At 46.0% G+C, this 19,738-nt stretch overlaps 8 protein-coding genes across 8 annotated transcripts; 3 read left to right on the top strand and 5 right to left on the bottom strand.

Moving 5' to 3' along the window:
- Nucleotides 1-2,132: 2,132 nt before the first annotated feature.
- Nucleotides 2,133-3,679, bottom strand: F5147DRAFT_837450 (major intrinsic protein superfamily membrane channel protein; the record flags this gene model as incomplete). The annotated part of the gene is made up of 8 exons (XM_041444072.1): nucleotides 2,133-2,374; nucleotides 2,426-2,763; nucleotides 2,814-2,852; nucleotides 2,901-3,095; nucleotides 3,149-3,207; nucleotides 3,260-3,293; nucleotides 3,353-3,476; nucleotides 3,531-3,679. The coding sequence occupies 8 exons, from the start codon at nucleotides 3,677-3,679 to the stop codon at nucleotides 2,299-2,301; spliced, it is 1,014 nt and encodes a 337-aa protein (XP_041292067.1). The 3' UTR covers nucleotides 2,133-2,298.
- Nucleotides 3,680-4,921: 1,242 nt separating this feature from the next.
- Nucleotides 4,922-5,728, top strand: F5147DRAFT_837451 (uncharacterized protein; the record flags this gene model as incomplete). The annotated part of the gene is made up of 2 exons (XM_041444073.1): nucleotides 4,922-5,351; nucleotides 5,405-5,728. Coding segments are annotated over exons 1-2 (336 nt in total), but the record flags the coding sequence as incomplete, so codon positions are not given.
- A 258-nt stretch (nucleotides 5,729-5,986) lies between these two features.
- Nucleotides 5,987-6,371, bottom strand: F5147DRAFT_698007 (uncharacterized protein). The gene is made up of 2 exons (XM_041437528.1): nucleotides 6,150-6,371; nucleotides 5,987-6,091 (listed from the first exon to the last, which is right to left on the bottom strand). Exons 1-2 carry the CDS (start codon nucleotides 6,339-6,341, stop codon nucleotides 5,993-5,995), a joined length of 291 nt encoding a protein of 96 aa, XP_041292069.1. The 5' UTR covers nucleotides 6,342-6,371; the 3' UTR covers nucleotides 5,987-5,992.
- A 775-nt stretch (nucleotides 6,372-7,146) lies between these two features.
- F5147DRAFT_746009 (uncharacterized protein) lies at nucleotides 7,147-10,431 on the bottom strand (the record flags this gene model as incomplete). The annotated part of the gene is made up of 16 exons (XM_041439807.1): nucleotides 7,147-7,343; nucleotides 7,377-7,474; nucleotides 7,508-7,523; nucleotides 7,578-7,638; nucleotides 7,690-7,872; nucleotides 7,900-8,227; nucleotides 8,268-8,406; nucleotides 8,457-8,642; nucleotides 8,697-9,091; nucleotides 9,142-9,290; nucleotides 9,344-9,394; nucleotides 9,415-9,508; nucleotides 9,560-9,753; nucleotides 9,807-9,823; nucleotides 9,971-10,178; nucleotides 10,231-10,431. The coding sequence occupies 16 exons, from the start codon at nucleotides 10,429-10,431 to the stop codon at nucleotides 7,147-7,149; spliced, it is 2,517 nt and encodes an 838-aa protein (XP_041292070.1).
- A 731-nt stretch (nucleotides 10,432-11,162) lies between these two features.
- On the bottom strand, nucleotides 11,163-11,637 carry F5147DRAFT_653424 (uncharacterized protein; the record flags this gene model as incomplete). Its single annotated transcript, XM_041433782.1, has 4 exons — nucleotides 11,163-11,274; nucleotides 11,318-11,387; nucleotides 11,442-11,463; nucleotides 11,506-11,637. 4 exons carry the CDS (start codon nucleotides 11,635-11,637, stop codon nucleotides 11,163-11,165), a joined length of 336 nt encoding a protein of 111 aa, XP_041292071.1.
- A 1,063-nt stretch (nucleotides 11,638-12,700) lies between these two features.
- F5147DRAFT_774416 (uncharacterized protein) lies at nucleotides 12,701-13,187 on the top strand (the record flags this gene model as incomplete). Its single annotated transcript, XM_041441603.1, has 3 exons — nucleotides 12,701-12,780; nucleotides 12,836-12,931; nucleotides 12,983-13,187. 3 exons carry the CDS (start codon nucleotides 12,701-12,703, stop codon nucleotides 13,185-13,187), a joined length of 381 nt encoding a protein of 126 aa, XP_041292072.1.
- Nucleotides 13,188-13,579: 392 nt separating this feature from the next.
- Nucleotides 13,580-17,638, top strand: F5147DRAFT_774417 (uncharacterized protein; the record flags this gene model as incomplete). Its single annotated transcript, XM_041441604.1, has 12 exons — nucleotides 13,580-13,828; nucleotides 14,260-14,496; nucleotides 14,549-14,805; nucleotides 14,854-14,946; nucleotides 15,007-15,135; nucleotides 15,189-15,292; nucleotides 15,349-15,560; nucleotides 15,613-16,127; nucleotides 16,947-17,028; nucleotides 17,082-17,169; nucleotides 17,217-17,390; nucleotides 17,460-17,638. The coding sequence occupies 12 exons, from the start codon at nucleotides 13,580-13,582 to the stop codon at nucleotides 17,636-17,638; spliced, it is 2,319 nt and encodes a 772-aa protein (XP_041292073.1).
- A 346-nt stretch (nucleotides 17,639-17,984) lies between these two features.
- Nucleotides 17,985-19,300, bottom strand: F5147DRAFT_653426 (uncharacterized protein; the record flags this gene model as incomplete). Its single annotated transcript, XM_041433783.1, has 5 exons — nucleotides 17,985-18,287; nucleotides 18,338-18,482; nucleotides 18,548-18,628; nucleotides 19,082-19,146; nucleotides 19,277-19,300. 5 exons carry the CDS (start codon nucleotides 19,298-19,300, stop codon nucleotides 17,985-17,987), a joined length of 618 nt encoding a protein of 205 aa, XP_041292074.1.
- Between the last annotated feature and the right edge of the window lie 438 nt (nucleotides 19,301-19,738).

Consider the following 19,738-nt stretch of genomic DNA (forward strand, 5'->3'; position numbering starts at 1 on the left):
CCTACCTTCCCTCTGCTAAACCTATCCCGTCGACAACACCGGACTCGCGAATGGCAACAATAACTTAGACATTTTGTTCGCGTCAGGATCCTCCGTTGAAGTTTGACGAGCTTTAAAACACAGAGAGATGTCTTCCTCATTTTTTGCTTGGAAACATTTTTTTTTCCTTATCATGTGTGGCCTTCCTTAGTTAGAGTGATCAACTTTTCTTGTAGGTCTTCTGTTTTACGGTTTATTACACTTGGCAGCTGTGTGCAAAAGTCTTGACAGCAGCGCATGAGACATGAGTACATTAGGATGTACAACCACATCGTGATTCTTCCCCTAGCTTATCATTATCATATCCTCACCTTCCATCTTCGATGAACTTTCCGACCCTGCGGCGGCTGTCGAAACTGAACTTGAACGACTCCATCCGTTCCGACAGGCACGGACCTAGACAATGAAGCAGAGCCAAATTCACCAAAAGAGCTTGCGAAGAGACGAGGTCATATTGTGCCATTCTCTTGATAAAATCTGTTATTTATTCTCATTTCTTTCGCGATCTTCTTCAGCTTTTTGCGGGAAATTCCTGTGAGTGAAAGCTCCCGGTAGATGACTGTATAGTGAACAGAGATGAATCTGTTATCGCTAGATAAGATTAGCAGTGCATTGAGGAACCAGAGTCAGGACAGTGGTTCACGAGTCGAAGTAGACGGTTCACTTCACCAAAGGTGAGTACTCAGCCTCAGGGACGATTGGCAGGAGGACACTAGGTTGTGTCGAACTCATTGTCCCCTGTTTTGCGCCCAAGTTTGATCATCCGCTAAAATATACTTTCCGAGTATCTGTTCGAGAGAGATCATGAAGCGTGACTGGTTTTTCGGAATGGCATAGTGGTGAGCACTCACGTTGTCCAGACTTCAAAGCTTCACTTCCTAATGTATATATGTCACGCGCTACTGTCAAGGTAAGCTCCGCTGTGCTTCGGAACAACTTCGGAAGCATCAAGATGTCGAGTCGAAGATATCAAATCAACGAGATTAAGTTAAGGAACACCATGACTGAACGTTCCAGCGCTCATCATGAGACAGCGTGAGGAAGATGACGAAGACGAAGGACCATCTGACCTGCTCAAATTAATATTTTCGCTCTTTTTCTTGTGAATGAGGTACGGCCTGAGTGCATTATAGCTAGTATGCGCTCCCTCTGATGCATTGGTAGCAAATATAGCAGTTCAGTATGTTCTGTTGAGTTTAACCTAGCTATTAATGATTGCGCGAGCCCACTATAGTGGCTTGGGCTAGCCAGAAAATGTCAATATTTGGAATACCAAATTAGAACGTGTTTTGGGCGGTAGTGCTCCGCTTTGGGCAACTTTCGATGTTTTGCCCACAAGGTTTCGGCCACTGAAAATTATTTATCGTTAGTAGAGTTACTTGGAGTGAGTATTTTTCAAAGGTGCTACTTACTAGCTACCGGAGCTGACAAGGTTTCCGAGGGCTACACAGGCTGCTGGTACCTTGTTTTCGCCACGGCTTGGCAGGCGAACGGTGACGGTCATCATATCTGTTGACTCCGATGATTAAGTGTCAAATCAGCGGTCCTTTGAAATCCTTGGAAAAATACTTAGCAAAAACACTCCGATAAGCATTCCGACATTTTTCTGATGGCTTGGCGAAAGTAGGAGGTGGCAGGAGGGCCTTGGGAGGAGGCTTCAAGGTGTAGACTCGGAGGTTGAGGTTATAGTTGTACTTGGCACGTGATGCGGGGGGGGTGGTCAGGTGTTGTAGGCAGAGGAAGACTACATACCCGACTAGTATGTGAGAAGACAACTTGAAGGTTGCGGCCCGGGATAACGTCATTATCATAATATCTTCCTTCATCTAACAGAGACTAACTGGAACAAGTAGTCATCTTGGAAGCCGGATCTTATCTGTACACTCGAGAGTATACAGCTCAACATCACAGGGGTTATTAATTCGGCTCGCAACAATGCCAGAGTCGTAGCCAAGTTGAGTCAGTCACAGTCTGGCAGACAGCTCTTTCGTTGGACGGTGCTTTGTGTCAAGCGATGGGAACAAGTGATGACATTGCGAAACAACGAATAAACGAAAAACCTTCAACTCAAAACTTGTCGCGTGCTTAAGCGCTTAAATTTAAACCTCATTCTACGTAAATTCCAACCTATCGGTAAGACTTTACTTAAAAATACAAAAAAAACACACATCCGAAAGGAGTCAAAGATGGGCATCATACGTAGAGGGTCATGTCCGGGCTACCAGTGTCATCACGAGTGTTATCCAATCATGAATATCATCAAACTATTCCTGCAACCCCATTAGGTTTGGTGCGAGCGCACGAGTGCAGGTGATGTCTTTCGGCCTCTTCGCTCCTACATATAAACAAGTTAGTATTTGCGTCATACAGAAACATTAAAACGCACGGCCTGTTCGTAATACTTTCTGAACCTCTGTAGAGCATAGCATCATAGAAGAACGCAGCTACAATCATGCCAAAAATTGGACCAAGAATAGGGCACCAAAGCCAATACTGGTTCCTGAAGTTGAACACTGCGCTACCGTACCCAACCATGGCGGTAAGAATACGGGGCCCCAGGTCACGGGCAGGATTAAGGGCTGCTCCAGTATCCATACCAAGAGCCGAACCGATGCCAAGGAGTAAGAAAAATATTCCAACAGGAAGAACACCAGGAGGTAAAGGACCATTGTTTTTATCCGTTAACATGAAAATTCCGGTAATGAGCATGGCAGACCCTATAAACTACATCGGGTTGTCAGTATGTGTTCAATCGAAGACCGCTAGTTACTCACTTCAGCGAAGAAGGCGGAGACTGAAGGAAGATAATCGGCCTAGATACACTTGAGCCGCAGGAAATCATGCCAAAGGTCTAAACCTACCGCATAGGTTCCAAAAAGATTACCAGATACCGCAATTGTACGAATATCGGAGCCCCCTTCGACGATGGTGATCGCATTGAAGTAAGTAGCGTAGACTACACTTGCCCCACATAAGGCGCCAAGGAGTTGCGCAAGGAGGTAGATTGGGACCTTTTTCCAGGGGAAACCGCGGACAGTAGCAAATGCTATGGTGACCTTACTAGGAGTCAGCACACATAGTCACATGCAAAATATTCAGGGGTACACACCGCAGGGTTCAAATGACCACCTGAGTGGTTTGCAGAGATCCATACACCAAGGGACAGTCCTGACCAGCTTGTAAGGAAGACGTCGACATACAAAGATGAAGGTTCGCTCACCAATGGCCCAAGAGAGGTTGGATGTGACAGCATTCTTTGAACAAACACCAATGAGTCTCAGTCCATCCATCACGTTCGATGCCTTGAACTCACCCCCGCTGGGCTTGCAGACACACTTTTATTGGCAGAGAGATTTGCCTGGCAATTGCCGCCACAGCCAAGCAAGCATAGAATGAAGGCACCCATGAATTCGGCTACCGGTGCGGAGATGCGCTCCCTGCAACAGGTCCAGTTAACTATTGTCAATATTTTGCGAACAGGTAGGTACTACCTGATGCTTGACCATCGGTTGGGGTACGGAGAACATTGATCACAGTCAGCGAAGTCAACGACTCCTAGGACGGTCATATCGTTAGGTCGAGTTGAAAAGGAGCTGTTTGATGTTTCGGAATGACGAGGCTTTTCGATGATATCCGTCATCTTGTGCTGAGAAAATGGAAGAACAGAGTGCTAAAGCTCCTGTGGAACAGGGTCTGGCAACTGCCTGTTTTATAGTTGTCTGTTGCTATCATCGATGATGAGTATCACGTACATGGCCCAACCGGGACTCCGGATGTGGATGAACCTACCTGCGGAAAGATTATACACACATTATCCATGCATATTAGTTTTGCTTAATACATACTCAGACCTGTCAGCCAATCATTAATCAGAGTGTACGAATTAGTGTAAGGGAAGGTAACGTACTATCCGTTAATTCTCGGACTAGGACAACCGCGTGTGCTTTGCATCGATAAAACAGTCAGCAAAAAATATTCATACCGCACTATACCATGCAGGGAGATGAAGAAACAGGGTCTACTATTATTATCGCAACAGCGTGAACATCGTTCCGGGTCCTTCGCACCAACCGAAGTGGAAACAAATCGAGCCGGTCTAAGTTCGTCCATCAGTTTAAATCCCAATTTGATTTTCATCAATCTTCGAAAAGGCTCGAACGCACCGAGCCACGTTGTAACTTCTTCGAGAGTTCCTTATCGGTTAAAATAGGTTTGAATAGGATGGTCACGTACAAGGGGAAACGGGAAATTCCTGTCGCTCTCAGTGTGTGGTCCGTGAATTGCGAATAACATGATTCGGTGAAAGCGGAGACAACCACAAAACGTCCAAAACAATCACCAAGAAGGGCACACGTACCGCACTCCCAGAGGACCCCGATGAGAGATAGCGACTGATCCTGCATCGAAACCAACCACAAAAGCTGCGAAATAATTCCAAAGCGCAAAAGATAAAACATTCATATCGCATAAAACAGTGCCGGACTCGTGCATTCATTCGTTGGCTTCAATTAAGACTCACGAATTCTACGGCAGTTACCCGGTTACCGCACACAATTCAAATATTGGGTGTTCCGACGAGGTAAAGCACGTAATACAAGGTGTCTTTCAAGCGGAAAAATTATTCATTCTGTCGAATCTGTAGTAGATCTGCAGTCAGCACCTAGAAATGTGACATCTGACAAAAACAATGGCGCGATCGTGGAGGCCATGACAGTGGGAAATGCTACAACGGCGCAAGTGTCTGACAGCGGAACGAACCGTTCATGCGTATAGAAGTCGCAGAGGCTTTGCACGACAGTCGTTTGGCTTCATATCGGTCTTCCAAGCGCCGAGCGGTGATAGTGTGATTACGTGGGAGGTACCCTGCACTATCCTCGCCATACAGCGGGGACTACTGGAAGAGAAACAAAGGCATAAAAACAACTGTCAACAAAGAATTTGATGGCGCTTTCAGTGCGCGTATTACTTTGTATGGCATTACGGCAATCATCTAGAAGATGTAGAGTTAGTAGCTACTATACTTAGTGTCTCGAGGTACGTTGCGCATGTAGACCCGATTCTGGATGGGGGACTGATTAGTGATGTGCACGGCCCGGCCTCAAGCCGTGGGCCAGGCCAGGCCAGGCCAAAGTCATGGCCTGACCAGGGCTTTGGCCCGGCCCATGATTCTGAAAAGCCGGGAGCCGGCGGCTCAGGCCACGGCTTTGAGAGTTTGTGGGAAACATTTATGTAAAAATAGAATGAGCGCAAATTGGTTCCTGATGTCGAGCACAACGGTCGCTTCAAGAACTCGACTTTGATGTCACGACAATGTCTGTCTAATATATGTCGCGCTAATCATTATTCACTATTTACTGAGTTGCAGGTCCACTCCACGGACATCCCGCGCGACGTTCTCTGGCTTCAATAGGGGAAACTCGTGTTGCTATGCATCCAGTACGCAAAACTAAGCCTACTGCTGCGCTTCTTCATTCAGCGGAACCAGCAACTTTTTCCTTCCAGAAGAAGGCCGTCAATGACTTTCGCATTGCTGAGGCTGCACGACATGCTGAACAGGCAGAAAATATTGAGCCAATCCCAACGCCAACCTCCTCATCTCTGCCTGCTCGTCTCATCTCATCCATCTCATCTCCCTCATTCTCCTCCTCGCCTTCTTCCCTCCTCCTGCTCTCATTTGTCGTCCGCATTCGTCTGAGCCACGTCAGCAGTTGCTGACGTGCACTGGGCATTTGCGCATGGTGTTTGTAGTGTTGGGAATGGCGTGGTGGAGCTTGCCCGTGTCGATATCCCACAACCTGACTTCACCATCATCACTCCCGCTGACTGCCATCTTTCCGTTCGGAGACAATGCTATGGTTCACACTTTATTTTCTCCGTCCTGCCAGTTGTAAGCATTGGAGCCACGCTGAGTCATCTACATCGCTAATCTTTACCACTTGCACGTCAGGCATATCTACATGTTCAACTCGCAATCAAAGCCTTGGGTGGCGCATGTCACGAAGAAGCCACCGACATTCCACCGCCGCTCTCGACTGCCGCGATTCATCAGCAGGGGAGTCATGTGGTTGAATCCTAGTTTCACAATGACCTGCTCATGCTCACTTTGTCAGAATCGCAAATTCCCTACTCGAGCCGCAGCTCAGGCCAGAGCCGGGCCAAAGCCAGCCGTCATTTGCGGCTTTGGCCTGGCTTGGATTTTTTGCAGGCCAGAGCCGTCTGAAGCCAGGCCAAAGCTGCGGCTTTTGGGCCAAGCCGGGCCGGAACATCACTAGGACTGATATGTTCTTTGTCTTTAGCTTCATCCTTCATGATAACATTACTATTGTCCTACGTACATTCTTTTTTAATCTTGTGTCTGCCAGAATAGTGATCTTTTTCTGTTTTTTTTTACTGTGTGTCCTTTCATCTTAGGTCTTCATCTCTTTTGACTCATCACGCTGCACTTTGTTCTGTGCATTCCCTTTCTCGGCAATCATTGCATGCATGATGCACCATGTTCCATTTCTCACTGTTCTCACTACCCACCTGTGCTCGACCTCCTGGTAAGTCACCCTCCTCTTTTCCTCCATGTCTCCTGGCGGCTGATGTTGGCATGTGTTCTCTTTGTTGTTTCAGATACCTTTAGCCATGAGTTCTGACACAAGTTACATGACTGTGAAGATATGTCAAGATCACCCATCTAACATCTTTGATGAACACCCTTTGAAGCATGCACAGATGACTCGAGTGGACCCTCTCAGCAGACGTAGCTCCAGCCAATCATCCTGGAGGACGGGCACCTGACGATCACTGATGTTTCGCTTTTTGTGGATGCTTCGACTCCACAAGTCCCTGTAGGGTTGATGCATTAAGTCTGCTAGGTACTAGTAGTAGGAAATGCATCAACTATGTATATCACAATCTTTGCAATGCATTATTGATGCATTAAAACATGCTAACTATCAGGCTCGAGTGTGCATAGTACCCTAGTAGCGGCCTGATCCTCCCCCAGCCAATTGTAGTCCCCGGTTACCTTAAGAGACGGTTACTTTAAGTTTCAAGACCAGCAACTTCATCAACTTCATTCATCAATATGGTAATACAAGGTACACTACATAGGTAGAAGCATCAGGGCATATCAGGGATCGTCAAGTCGGGTAATGGTAGTGTGGCAGCCGGATTACCCAGTGTGTCTTGGGGAGACATGAGCGGTGCCCATATGCTGTGGAAATGGGCAGCGAGGCGCCAGCAAATATTAGCTTGCCGAGAAGCATAGGCATGCAAACTTTCATCCTGGGCAGTAGCCTCATGATGGGCAGCAGTTCCTGGTTCTTCTGCATTGCATGGGGCTGACTCACTGACCCGGCGGACTCCCTGTCCTTCCCACCAGTTTGCCTGCCAATTAAAAAATTGCAGGACCCGGCGCATCTCCTCCTGGAGAAGGTCGACCTCTTCACTCCAACAAAGCACTCATGCACGAGATTTGCACCATTCCACACGAACACCTGGCAAACGGCAAGCTTAATCTTGCCGAAATAAAATAAAAACCAAAACCTTACCGTCGACATCTCCTCCAGCTGCACCGCTGTCCACACCGTCCATCATCCAAATCCACATTAACTTTCACCTTCCCTCTCCCTGACTGGCAAATGGATCGATAAGCGGCTTCACATCGTCATCGGAGAGGTCCTGTAGCCGCCCACACCAATCTGCTTTCTTAAGAATTGGTGCAAGAGATTTGAGCGTGGTCCATGCAGTCCTATAGCGCTTCACGCAGGCCACCTGCCTCGTATGTATATGTGTGAGTGCATTCTGAGCACAAGTATTGGCCCCTTGGCCTCGAATCCATTCCCTCTTGAAATTTAGGAGTGAGCAGTATACATGGAGGCACTGCCTAAGCTCTTCTAAGGCGTCATGAGCTTGCGCGAAACACAACTCCCACTCAATATGCTGGAGGCATAAATCACAAGCATTACTGTTCAATGCAGATGGGAGCCAAAGCTTCATAAGCTCAGCATCGTTGAGACTACCAGTTGGTGAGGCGGCCAGGAGTACTTGCACCAATGGCACATACAGAAGTTGAGTCTGTCTCCAAGACTCGATCTTCTGACGAAGAGACATCCTCATGCAAAGAATACTCAGCTTCTGTCTATCCGTGGCATGGATGCCCATGCCGTCGACTATGGCCTTCAAGCGCCACCTTGTAGAGCTGTTTAGCATGGTGAAGAAGACATGTACTAATCACTCACTGTTCTTCTTTGAGGTCTATGCCTGATGCGATGAGCACACTTGGCGATACATCAGGGTGAAGTGATAGATCTACACCACACTCGAGCTCCTCAGCCTTGAGTTGGGCCAAACTCAAGCGAGCACTGGCTTGTGTAATTGCTGGTCGATATCTTAAGTAAGGTATACCAAAGAGATTGAACTGAACTTACCAATGCCTTTCGGTTGTAAGGGGTTGGTGACTGTTGTATCGTTCGGATTTTCTTCCCATGCCTCCATTTCAGCCTTCCATGTGAAGCGGTGTTCAGAAGTGATCACGCTGTCAAACTCCTCGAAGGCAGCACCATGGTCAGCCTTTTCTATCTGAGCTTCTTTGATCTTGAGTAAAAGCGACGATCCTAGAAAATCTCGATCAATTTTCACGTATGTAGTACTGCACAATTAAAGCTCACCGAGTCCAACTACTTTCTTCCAATTCCAGTCACCGAAATGATTGTCTAGCATGTCCCGACGACAGCCTGGACCCATAGCCTTCGTGCTTGAAGCTACGGAGTTGATATTCGACCAGCCTCTCTCTGGTGCCTCACCATCTGTGTGCCCCACAAAGTGAGTAAAGTTGAATGAAAAAATAGTTTGGCACTTAGAGACATGTGCAGGGAGATGGAACTTCGGCACAAAGAATCGGATTGTCCTCGCAAGATAATTCAAGTGGTGGGAAGGCGGCAAAGATACCATGCGTGACCAAAGAAACTTGTGCCACTGACAAGCAATGTCATATGACACATTCAAGATATCTACAGTTGAATGTCGTAGAGTGGAGAAAAAAAGGTAGTCCATGTTCAGATACCTGATTGTGTTTGTTAGATCGGATTACAAAAACAGTGATAAAAGACCTACTTTTCTCCCTTTTGAAGGTCACCGACTCCATTGGGACACTTCATATTATGACGCGCACAATCCACAGTACCTACTCCTGTTGCCGCAAGACCTTGAGATAACTTAGTTTCTGCCATATTCATGGCATTATGGCTCGAACATGTGCTTTTCTGTCAATTAGAATGTCAGCCAGCATTTTGACACAAGCAGTGGACAAACGTACCTCTTGTACGTCTCCAGCCCTATCTGATATATATGACTTGTAAGATGTCTCCTCTACAAAATAAGCCCAACTCGCGAAAGGCTGGGATTGGTCTCATCGGATGACACAGCACGTCTTTTCAGATGAAAGTTTGCATCAATCGCCAGAAAAAGACTATATAGCCAACTGGTACATGATCAGTGCTCATGACCATCTTGTAATATACATTGCACTCACCCTTTTGCCTTTGGAGCATCTTCCAAATTGTCTGGGAGATTTTTCCCGGGCTGCGGACATGCAGGGCACAGCACAGCGCACTGACCCTCTGAAGTACCTGCCATGCCACTTGGATCATGGCCATGCCCTGAGCATTTTAACATCACCAAGTGACACCATTCACGGACCATGTGCATGAAAGATTCATAATGATCCTGAATCGACAGTGTGAACTGAAAAATTCAAGTACAGTAAGATTAAACATTACCTTTCGTCTGATCAAGCCTGTGTTGTCCGTTAAACGAACCAGCGAATGATAAAATTTGTAAGCAGAGGCCTTTGACTCGAAGGACAAGATATGATAGTGATGAAGAACGCGAAATGTAGCAGCCGTTCATGGATTAGTAGAAGTCGACGGAAACCAGCCAGCACATAGTAGTTGCTTGGTATGTGTCTGAGAGGTCATGCAGCCACAGAAGTCCAGCCCAATCTCGTGTATGCCATTTGCATCAATGAGAACAAAATCATCGTTAAATGCTCTCCTTGGAAGAATACATGATTCGCCGATTGCATGACCCAGCTGTATGCGAAGACCCATGGCTTTCAATGAAAGACACTCAAAAAATTGACGATTCCATTCCTAGGAAGTTAATGAGTGATCAGGGCTTTCACGATTGAGAAATTAAATTGACCTCTATATGATGGGTAGGCAACCGTAAGTGGTTCCGGACAATACAGAGACCACAGTATAATTGTGAATCTAGACAGTCTTGACACCGATATCGAGGAGGAGTAGATTTCAGACATGGACATCCGGGACATGCATCAGAAATGTGATCTCCGCATCCCTCGTGCCGCAGCAGTTCTGCTAGAAAAAGATCACGCTCGTCCATCCATATCAGAAGGGGGTTGTCCTAATGTCTCGTTTAATGGAAACACATAGTTATCACCAAATTAAACATACCGCAGCTGTTTGCTTGCGCCTCAGTGGATTCTCATCTGATAGTACAAATATATCTGATTCCAGGCTATTATGGCAAAAATCAGAGAAATCCTCTCCTGGAACAGCAGATTGGCTGTCAGGTTCATAAGATGGCGATGTGGACACAGATCCCCAGATTTACTGTGTAGAGACCTCTAGAATACTGTCTCGGCGAGAGGAAAATGTGACAGATGGGTGAATTGGTGCTCGGGAATGCTGGTTGGGTGGCATATAGTGGTTTAGTCGAGCTCGCTTTTGGCCTGGCATGCGAATGGTATGAGAGGAAGGACCCGATGATTTATTGTTGACAAGGCTAGTATTGGCCGGCATTCCAACCGAGGTTGGCTTCAATCTGAGGCTGTGGGAATTAACACATTGTTGAAAATCACAAGGCCCTGTCATGCGTGACAAATTACAATGTTCATGAGCCTGCGGCGTCCACTTAGAGAGAAACTTTGGCACTATGCTCGATGACGTTGAGATAGAGGTTTTGAACAAGTGGTTTGTCGAGATGAGCAAATAAAGTTGCTAGATTTGTATGTACAATCGAGATGCAAATTAGGCTGACAACGACAACAAAACTGTACAGAACAACTACACAACATAAGAGAATCCCCAAGGTTCCACCATCTCGACTATGCCCTAATCAATTGCCTCCCTAACCCACTGCTCCCCAATCATGACAGATTCTACTTCATGATAAGCAGGTTCGTTGACACCCAGAACACAGTTCAATGCATTCTCCCTAGTTGTGCTAATAAGTATAAAACAATATCTGCAAATAAAAAAGTACAAACCAGCCTGCCATGACGCCAACGTAGGAACCACAAACAACATAGAAGAGCGACTGCCCAGCTTTGACTTCGGCTAAACTAGTGTTAGTGACATTTAGCGACATTCAAAGTACAGTTTTCAGCCCACCTGGCATATTGTAATAGACGCCCTTGTAACAATGAAGGAGAGACTCATCCGCTATCGATCACACTACAGCCTGGTAATTTAAGCTGTCTTTGTGGATGGTGCTGACGTCTGGTGCTGCTGTGGAGACTGCGTGATTGACGTAGACATAAGACGAGCTGTGCACACTTTCAATGAAGAATGGTATCTTGAATGACATGATTGTTAGTGTAATAGGAACTAAAGAGAATTACACACCGCAAACGAGACGACATAAAGAATGGGGAAAGACTCAACAAAGTCATACAGTGCAATTGAGTTGCTGAAAAGGAAATGTGGTGCCAGTCATAAGCGTGAAACGTAGTAGTCTTGCTGCAAAAGGTGGAGTTGCAGCAAGACTACTACGTTTCACGCTTATGACTGGCACCACATTTCCTTTTCAGCAACTCAATTGCACTGTATGACTTTGTTGAGTCTTTCCCCGTTCTTTATGTCGTCTCGTTTGCGGTGTGTAATTTCCATAATAGTCGAGCGCACATCTTACTAATTATGGATTATGGTCCTACTATGGCCCTACTGCATATGATATTATTTTGCTGTTTCTCGTTCACTTGAATGAATGTTGGTCAAGGAGGACCACAATATTCTACACAAGGTATTTGGCTGTTTCATTGGAATATTTAGTTACACAGTTAGATATTCATTGATGTACTCATATTGTCCAATTAATTATGGTCCGACCAACTATATCGTATCAGTCCAACCATGCAGTTTGCAATTGTAACTCACAAGCTATAGTTGAATTTATTCTCTATATTTCGCAGCTAAGGATCACCGTGATTCATAGAACAATATATACTGACATGTTGACCTGCATATGAGTCACTATGCACTCAGTTCTGCATCCAACCAGCACTAGATGGCATCACTCACTCACATGGATGCTAATGAATGCTAACACATGCTCAGTGACAACTCAAATCTAGGGGTCCTCATGGATCCCATTTAACACTAGGTAAGTCACCCCAAAAAAAACACCGGGATGATGTATATACTACTCCCAGGTATCTTCAGACCATTTCATCTGAGATTGCAAGTCTCTCTCAGACTTACCATCTTACCATTATGTTTTATGGTCCGACCATCTGCATAAGTGCTTCCGCTTCCTTCACCAATTGAAGACTCATTGTTTGGGTCCAAATACTGTAGGGGTCTATTTTTTTTTCTTCGTTCTTTTGCTCCTCACAACACAACATTACTTTTGCAGTCATTCCGTTCTCACTATGGTGCGCCCAACATTGTACAAAACTCGTCAGGAGAGAGTGCAAGCTGCAAGAGAAAAGTGTCGTCGCCATTATCAAAAGTAAGTGATCAAACGACAGTATCTAAGGACTCTAGTTGACCAAAAGACTCTCCAGGTTTCGAGACGCTATACTGGCCAAGCGGCGTGAGTCACGCAAAGCAAAAAAATCCTGTCAAGACAATGAACCTTCAGATGATGAAGATGAACCGATGTGCATACTGTATAGACTTACTTGTATTAAGGCATCTGACATTTGCACCAGCGAAACCTTACAGGAGTGCATTGCCGTAGTTAAGTACGCCAAGGACGACTTCATGGCCTATGTGAAAGTTCCACAAAGATTCTTCAACCTCCTCGTTGATGAGTACTCCAAGACAATGCCCGACCCTGAGTTATACCCTACCGAGAATGGAGATAAGTCTGTATTTGAACATGCTATCACAAACCTGGAAGAATTTCTCCACTGAGCCAACCGTGGGCTTGATGGTATTCTTCAGATGTGTGGCATGAGTGATGAGTGGTGCGCTGCAGATGGTGTCTGCAGGTTCATGAGGGAGATGATAGGGATGGTTGAAGACATCTTGTTGCATCTGGCGGATGGCGGCGACAGCGAACTAGCGATTGCTTTCATGGGAAACGAATTATGGTACCAGGAGTATGAGTTTCCCACTAGCGCTTAGTTAGTACCTGCCCTGTAGAGTCAGAACTTCTATCTTTGTTTGTGAGACCTCCAGAATATAATTAGCGGTGACAGTTTGAAGTGTGGTGTGGCTATATGTAGATCTATTTGCGAAGACATGTCCAGGCTCGGCTCTGTGATTCACAGCGGTATCCCAGAGCTTGTTGCTTTCTTCTCGCTATGTCCATGTCGCAGATGGCAGTCCTCACGCATGCCCAACGCAACATGCTTAAAACATTTTTGCCTGCTTTTAAAATTGTTCGTTCAGGGTCAGTAGAAGAGCAGGAAGAATTCTGGGAGAGTGTTTACTCCCAGTGGTTTGCAACTTGGCCTGAACATGCTGTGCACTTTGTGGAGATACTGCACGACCAAGTGTTGTCTGGCCTGCAGCAGGAATTGCTCGTTGAAGCCACTAGGTGCTGTCGTCGAGTACGTCATTACTCATTTCATCTGAAGGGGGTATGTATTGACTGTAGGAGAAGCGCATCCAGACTTTTATACTCATGAACATGTTGTACCAGGAGACACGTGTGATGATGAAGGAGTACTTTCCTGTGAAGAAGTCAAGAAGGTGGCTGAGCTAGACGAGGTAGTATTCTGTGTATGCGGGATGCAGGTGTCATCATATGTGTAATGTAGCGTAGATATTGAGAACTTGCCTTGCGCGCATAAATCAGACGAATTGGTGAAATCCTAGGCACATATATTATCAATAGGAACTGGTCTGAAGAAGTTGAGGATCACCGTGCTTGAATCTTGTCTCTCGTGGCCTACCCAAGATTGACTGCTATACCCGTGAAAGTGCGCTGGCAAGCATTTCTTTCATTTTGAGAAACTCACCCTGCTACAGCTTGTTTCAGATGGCGGGTAAGAAATGGGCTACTCCAGAACAAGAGGAGTTTCTCCTCAGCTTCATGTCTGAATACCGCGAGACTGCTGCGACCAAGGACTATGACAATTTTTTCACGCGCATCTGGGCTTTATGGTTTGAAAGGTGGCCTGAGGAACACGTTATCTTCAAAGACATGCCAGACGATTATGTTCGCACCCCGGATGGCATCAAGGCTCTGGCGACCGCAGTTGCGACACATCAGCAAGTAAGACACATGCACAAAAATCAAATAAAACATGTACTGATTAATTTGACAGCAATTGGTCACTTTGTATAGGTGGCAGATGAACCCTGCACGTCATGCTCGCTCCAAAGGCGCCAGGGGTGTCCTGAAGTTCGATACCATCTTAGGTGGGGGTGTGGAACTCAAAGGGACACAAGCACCACAAAAAATTGATATTTACTCACACGAATTCTATGGAGTGAAGGTTAAGCACACTGCAGATGATGCAATCGCAGCAGAAAATATCACCAATAGAGGTCCGAAGCTGAACAAACGACATGAGATCACACGGTGAATGTACTTGGAGGAAAGTGAGTCTGTCAAAGCAGATATCAATAGGAAATATCGCAAGGCAAAAGCAAAGTTTGCAAAAAAGCGCCAGCAGCTGAAGTCTGGGAAGGCATTAAAAATTGATGATGCCACAAAAGTGAAGTATGTATGTACTGTTATTCGATTGTATCTCAGCATCACTGACTTGGATCTTCTGGGTAGAGCTATCCAGCAGCTTGGTCCAATGCTCGACCGCATCCTGAAGTATCTTGCACATATTACAGGTGGATGGAAATTTACCGTTCTCATGGGGGGTTGTGATCCTGGGACAGGTGAAATGTCAGTGTTCAAGTGAGCAACATTTGCAAACACAAAGAATTCAGGCGTACTCATTGCTAATTAAGCTACCACGTTGGCGAACTTCAAAGCGGCGCCCAGTTCAATCATGTATACAAAGACTTCGATGGAATGCAGGCTGCCTTTCTAGCGTTCGTGGAAAACACTCTTGGTATGTTTGAATTTTCTAAATACAGAGACACCAGACTTAGCCTCTCCCCCAATCAGCATTCGAGTCTACCCTACCACATGATGAGTCGGCAATGGATGAAGACGACGAGTCATCATCGAACTGGGACAGCAATGAAGATTGTAACAATGAGCAGGAAAAGAGTGTCGAGGAGGGTATGAGTCGAGTCATCAAGGATGTCCCATCCTTTGATACAAGCGGCCTGTATCAAATGACTCCCCAACCTGAAGAAATTCTTGGGGATAACACAGTGAGTAATAGCTTATCAATATGCAGTGGAATGTGTTTCATTGCACACATAGAGCAACTCGCATACTGCGTGGGGCACCTCTGCCGCTTTTGACCCGATCATAGCAGGCACCATCAATTTTTCTGCCTTCGATCCCCACGCCTTCACCAATATTGTCGACAATCCTAATTTCGATCCTGGTGCCCTCGATAATGCTCGGGGTACGATATCTGACTTGTCTCTCGCCAACCTGACATCTCCAGACAACCGTGATAGTCCATATTTACCTCCGAATCTACAGGTGGAGGTACTTCTTCCGGCTGTTCAATCTGCGAATAGTGAGGAAGAACAGGACAATGATCCACTCCTTGACCAGCCAGAGGTCCGTTCTCATTGTGGAGTGCATAGACGACGTGTTGAGAGATCTCCGGCTCCTACACTATCTATGGGCCCATCTACATTGCCGGACCCTCCGGCAGCGCATGTGCCTCGTCTCCGCACATGCAACAATGTGCCCTTCAACCCACGAGAGCGTGATAATGACATTGGAGTTCCAACACATCGTGCTTGTCCCGCAGACTCACGGAAGTACGTCAATTCTATCACATTGCAAAGGGTAATCATACTACAGAAGGGCTCGACACTCTTGAAAGTTGGGAGAGTTTTGTCAATGTTATTCTATATTTTGGTATTATAATCGCACACTGCTTGATTGACTGGTGTAGTAGTGTATATTCTTGTACTGCACCGTATCAAATATTGTATCACACCGACAATTCAATTCATTGTTTTGACCTCAAAAAAACAATTTGACTCCGTGCATAATCAGAAAATTGTCTTGACTATGTACAAAAATATACATGTGAGATGCATAAGATGAAAAATCGTGGTGGAATGGACTTGGTGAATTCAAAACTGAAAGATTGCGTCAGTGAGGGACTTGGTGAATTCAAAACTCGAAGATTGCGTCATTGATCCCATTGTCCTAATATTACTAAGCCCGAAGGGCTACTGGAAACAGTAAGAGGCTAACTAAGTCGATACTGAGTACGCAGATGCCAAAGTATTAAAGTATGTAAGCAAAAAGGACACCTGGAATAGTAAGAGGCCTACTAAAGTGAAAAATGAGTAGCCGGACACGAGTATGTAAGCAAGGTACTACCAGGAGAAAGTGAGAAGCAAGGAGTACGTAAGCAAGGTCCAACTGGGAGTGGGACAACCCGCTCGATATGGACAGATGTGTGTCAAATATGGACGGCACAGCCCAAATATGTACTGGATGGATGATGCATCACACATTGAGCAAGCTTGATGCATCACAAAACCAGGCTACTTAGCCTGCTGTGATGCATCAATATGACATTATAGCCTGTCGACTCAAATGATTGTGACACCCTCTCTTGGCAGCATCCTGCCTCAGATCGTCTTGCCTCAGCTGAAACCCCTGGATATGAAATGGCATCATAATTTCTGCCTGGGAAGACACAAGGTATGGACATGTTTGTCGCGAAGCCAAGTGCTGCACTCACCATCGTTTGTCAGCACAAATCTAGATCCACTCACTTGGCCACTGTCCATGTCAGCATTGAATGCACTCACTCCAAGCAACAAGAACATGCTACTGCAATCAGTGAGTGATTTCTGGTGATGTTCACTTCATTTTTTGATTTAAGATAGATGACCTTGAACAACTGCATGATGATCTCCTCACTGACCAAACCGCTCTTGTTGACAGCTGGGCCGAGCCTAAGCTGGGCCAGAACATCACTACTCAGAGTCGTCTCATCCATCTCCTCTCCCTCTTTCTCTTTCTCTTCCTTGCCTTCTTCCCTCCTCTTGCTCTCATCCGTCGTCTGTATTTGTCTGAGCCACGTCAGCAGTTGCTGACGTGCACTGGGCGTTTGTGCATGGTGTTTGCAGTGTTGGGAACAGTGTGGTGGAGCTCTCATGGTCCTGAGATCATCTGCAAACTTCGTCGAACCTGGTTCGAACACGAACTGGACCTCCTGAATGTGTTTGGTCCAGGGTTCGACCAAATGGCTGAACTGAACCTATGGCTCAGTTTGGCATTCGGAAAATTTCCCCAAGAACTGGACTGAACTGGACTTCGGAAGCACTAGTTAGCCACGCAAATATCCAACATTCCTGTCAATTACCTCTCCAGTTATTTCCTCCCCTCCAACCTCCCATTCACTTTCAGCAATTGGTAAAACTACATTGTTCATATGTCAGAATGCCCGATTTTTCACTAGTATACTTGTACCATTGAATGAGGGTATCCAAAGCTTTGATGTGTGGCAAAGCAGACAGCAATGTGCGGCAATGGCATCTGGACTGAAAACAGGGCAGTTGAGTGCAATAAAGGGAGCTATCAGTGACTCCAATGCTGATACAGAGTGTTTGAAAACGGAAAACACTGATTTTGATATGATCTACATAATTGTGTCAGAATAGCAACTTGTTTGTGGTGACCAGGAGGTATCTAGTCACCTGGAATTTGGGGTTGTTATGTCCAATAGAAGCTTCCACTTGCTCTGCCAAGTTTATCGTATTGTGGGTATCCAATGCTGAGTATGAGTTAAGTGCGCCCACCTCAATCACCTTGCAGATGAGGGGCATGACTGCTGTGGAAATCATAATGGAAACCAAGTCATCATTTGGGCCTGTATCTGACTCTGGATCATCATTATCTCCACAGTACTCATGTAGTGAAGCACACCATGAAAATTCATCCAAGGTGTGTGAATTCTGACACTTATGGTAGATTAGCACCTCATGGCATAGAAAAATCAACACACCTCCAAGGGGTTCCATCCAAGAAGTTCTAGCCACACCCAGAACTCCCAAGCAATGACAAGTCCAAGCCCACCCCATGCACCAGTATAACTATCACCAAAGTGTCTATGCCATCCACCAACAACCCCAAACTTGGATCTCTGAACTCTGCTGCATGCATATTGATAATTAGGGAACTGCACGGGTAAACCCCCGGGTATCAGAGGTCATACCTGCACCCATACCCAGCAAAAACCCATACCCACTCTGATGGGTATGGGTTTTTGGCGGGTACAACAAGTGCAGACCCATACCTGCATCCATGCAGGGTTTACCCGTGGGTATCATATACAAATAAGAAATTTATTAGATAGTGAAACAATGAAAAAACACATCTACATCACCAGGTATGAGTGCAAATGAGCACAAAGAATGTGAATGATGAACGAGTGTGAACAAGCATGGATGAGCACGGACGAATGAGCGCAAATGAACAAGCATGAACGAGTATGGACGAATGAACACAAACAAATGAGTGCGAATGAGCATGGATGAACAACGAGCATGAACGAATGAGTATGAACAAGCATGGATGAAGGCGAGTCAAAATCAGAAATGAGTCCGGGTGAGTCCAGGCAAGTTCAAAGGAGCAGAAGGAGGGACAAGATGGGAAGAATGAGAGGGCACAAGTGGTGGTATGCACAAGAGTAATCATAAGTTACTAAAAATGATCAGTTAGCATGATGAAGTAGCATAAAAACACACACCTTTGCAGCCCTAATACCACCAACTCCCCATCTAGAGTCGACTCTACATGCGCTGCATGCACGCACTGTGAATGTACCTGTCAAGTGTAAGCGCTACACTGTGACTGTGATGGGTACATGGGGAACTGCACGGGTATGGGTACTGCCAGGTACGGGTACGGGTCAGGATTTTGTGACCTGCGCAAATACCCGTACCCGTGATGTACCCGTCACAGTCATGGTGTAGCACTTACACTTGACACTTATTCTCATATATCTATGCTTGCTTGTGAGTGTTATACTACTTGTCTATACATATTTTTGTTCACTCACACCTATTCCAGCTTGTTTTCTGTCTGCACGAGGTACATTCACACTGGCGCACGCATGTAGAGTCGACTCTGGATGGGGAGTTGGTAGCATTAGGTAGTCATTCGCTGCTTGTTCCAGGTGCGCATGTTTTTTTTCTCATTTACTACCAATACTATCTTTAACCTTGCAGTGCGCTACTACCACCAATCGTGCCCTACACTGCATCCTACCCTCCATCTCGTTCTTCCTGTGTTGTCCCTCCTTCCACTCTTCTGGCGCTCTCCAGTGTCCTCTGCATACATTCAAGCCATGTCAGCATTCGCTGACATGCGCCGGGCGTGTGCACTAAGCACTGGTGGCTGTTGG

This window comes from Suillus discolor (genome assembly GCF_016758755.1).
Source record: "Suillus discolor strain FC423 chromosome Unknown F5147scaffold_32, whole genome shotgun sequence".
Taxonomy (NCBI): Eukaryota; Fungi; Basidiomycota; class Agaricomycetes; order Boletales; family Suillaceae; genus Suillus; species Suillus discolor.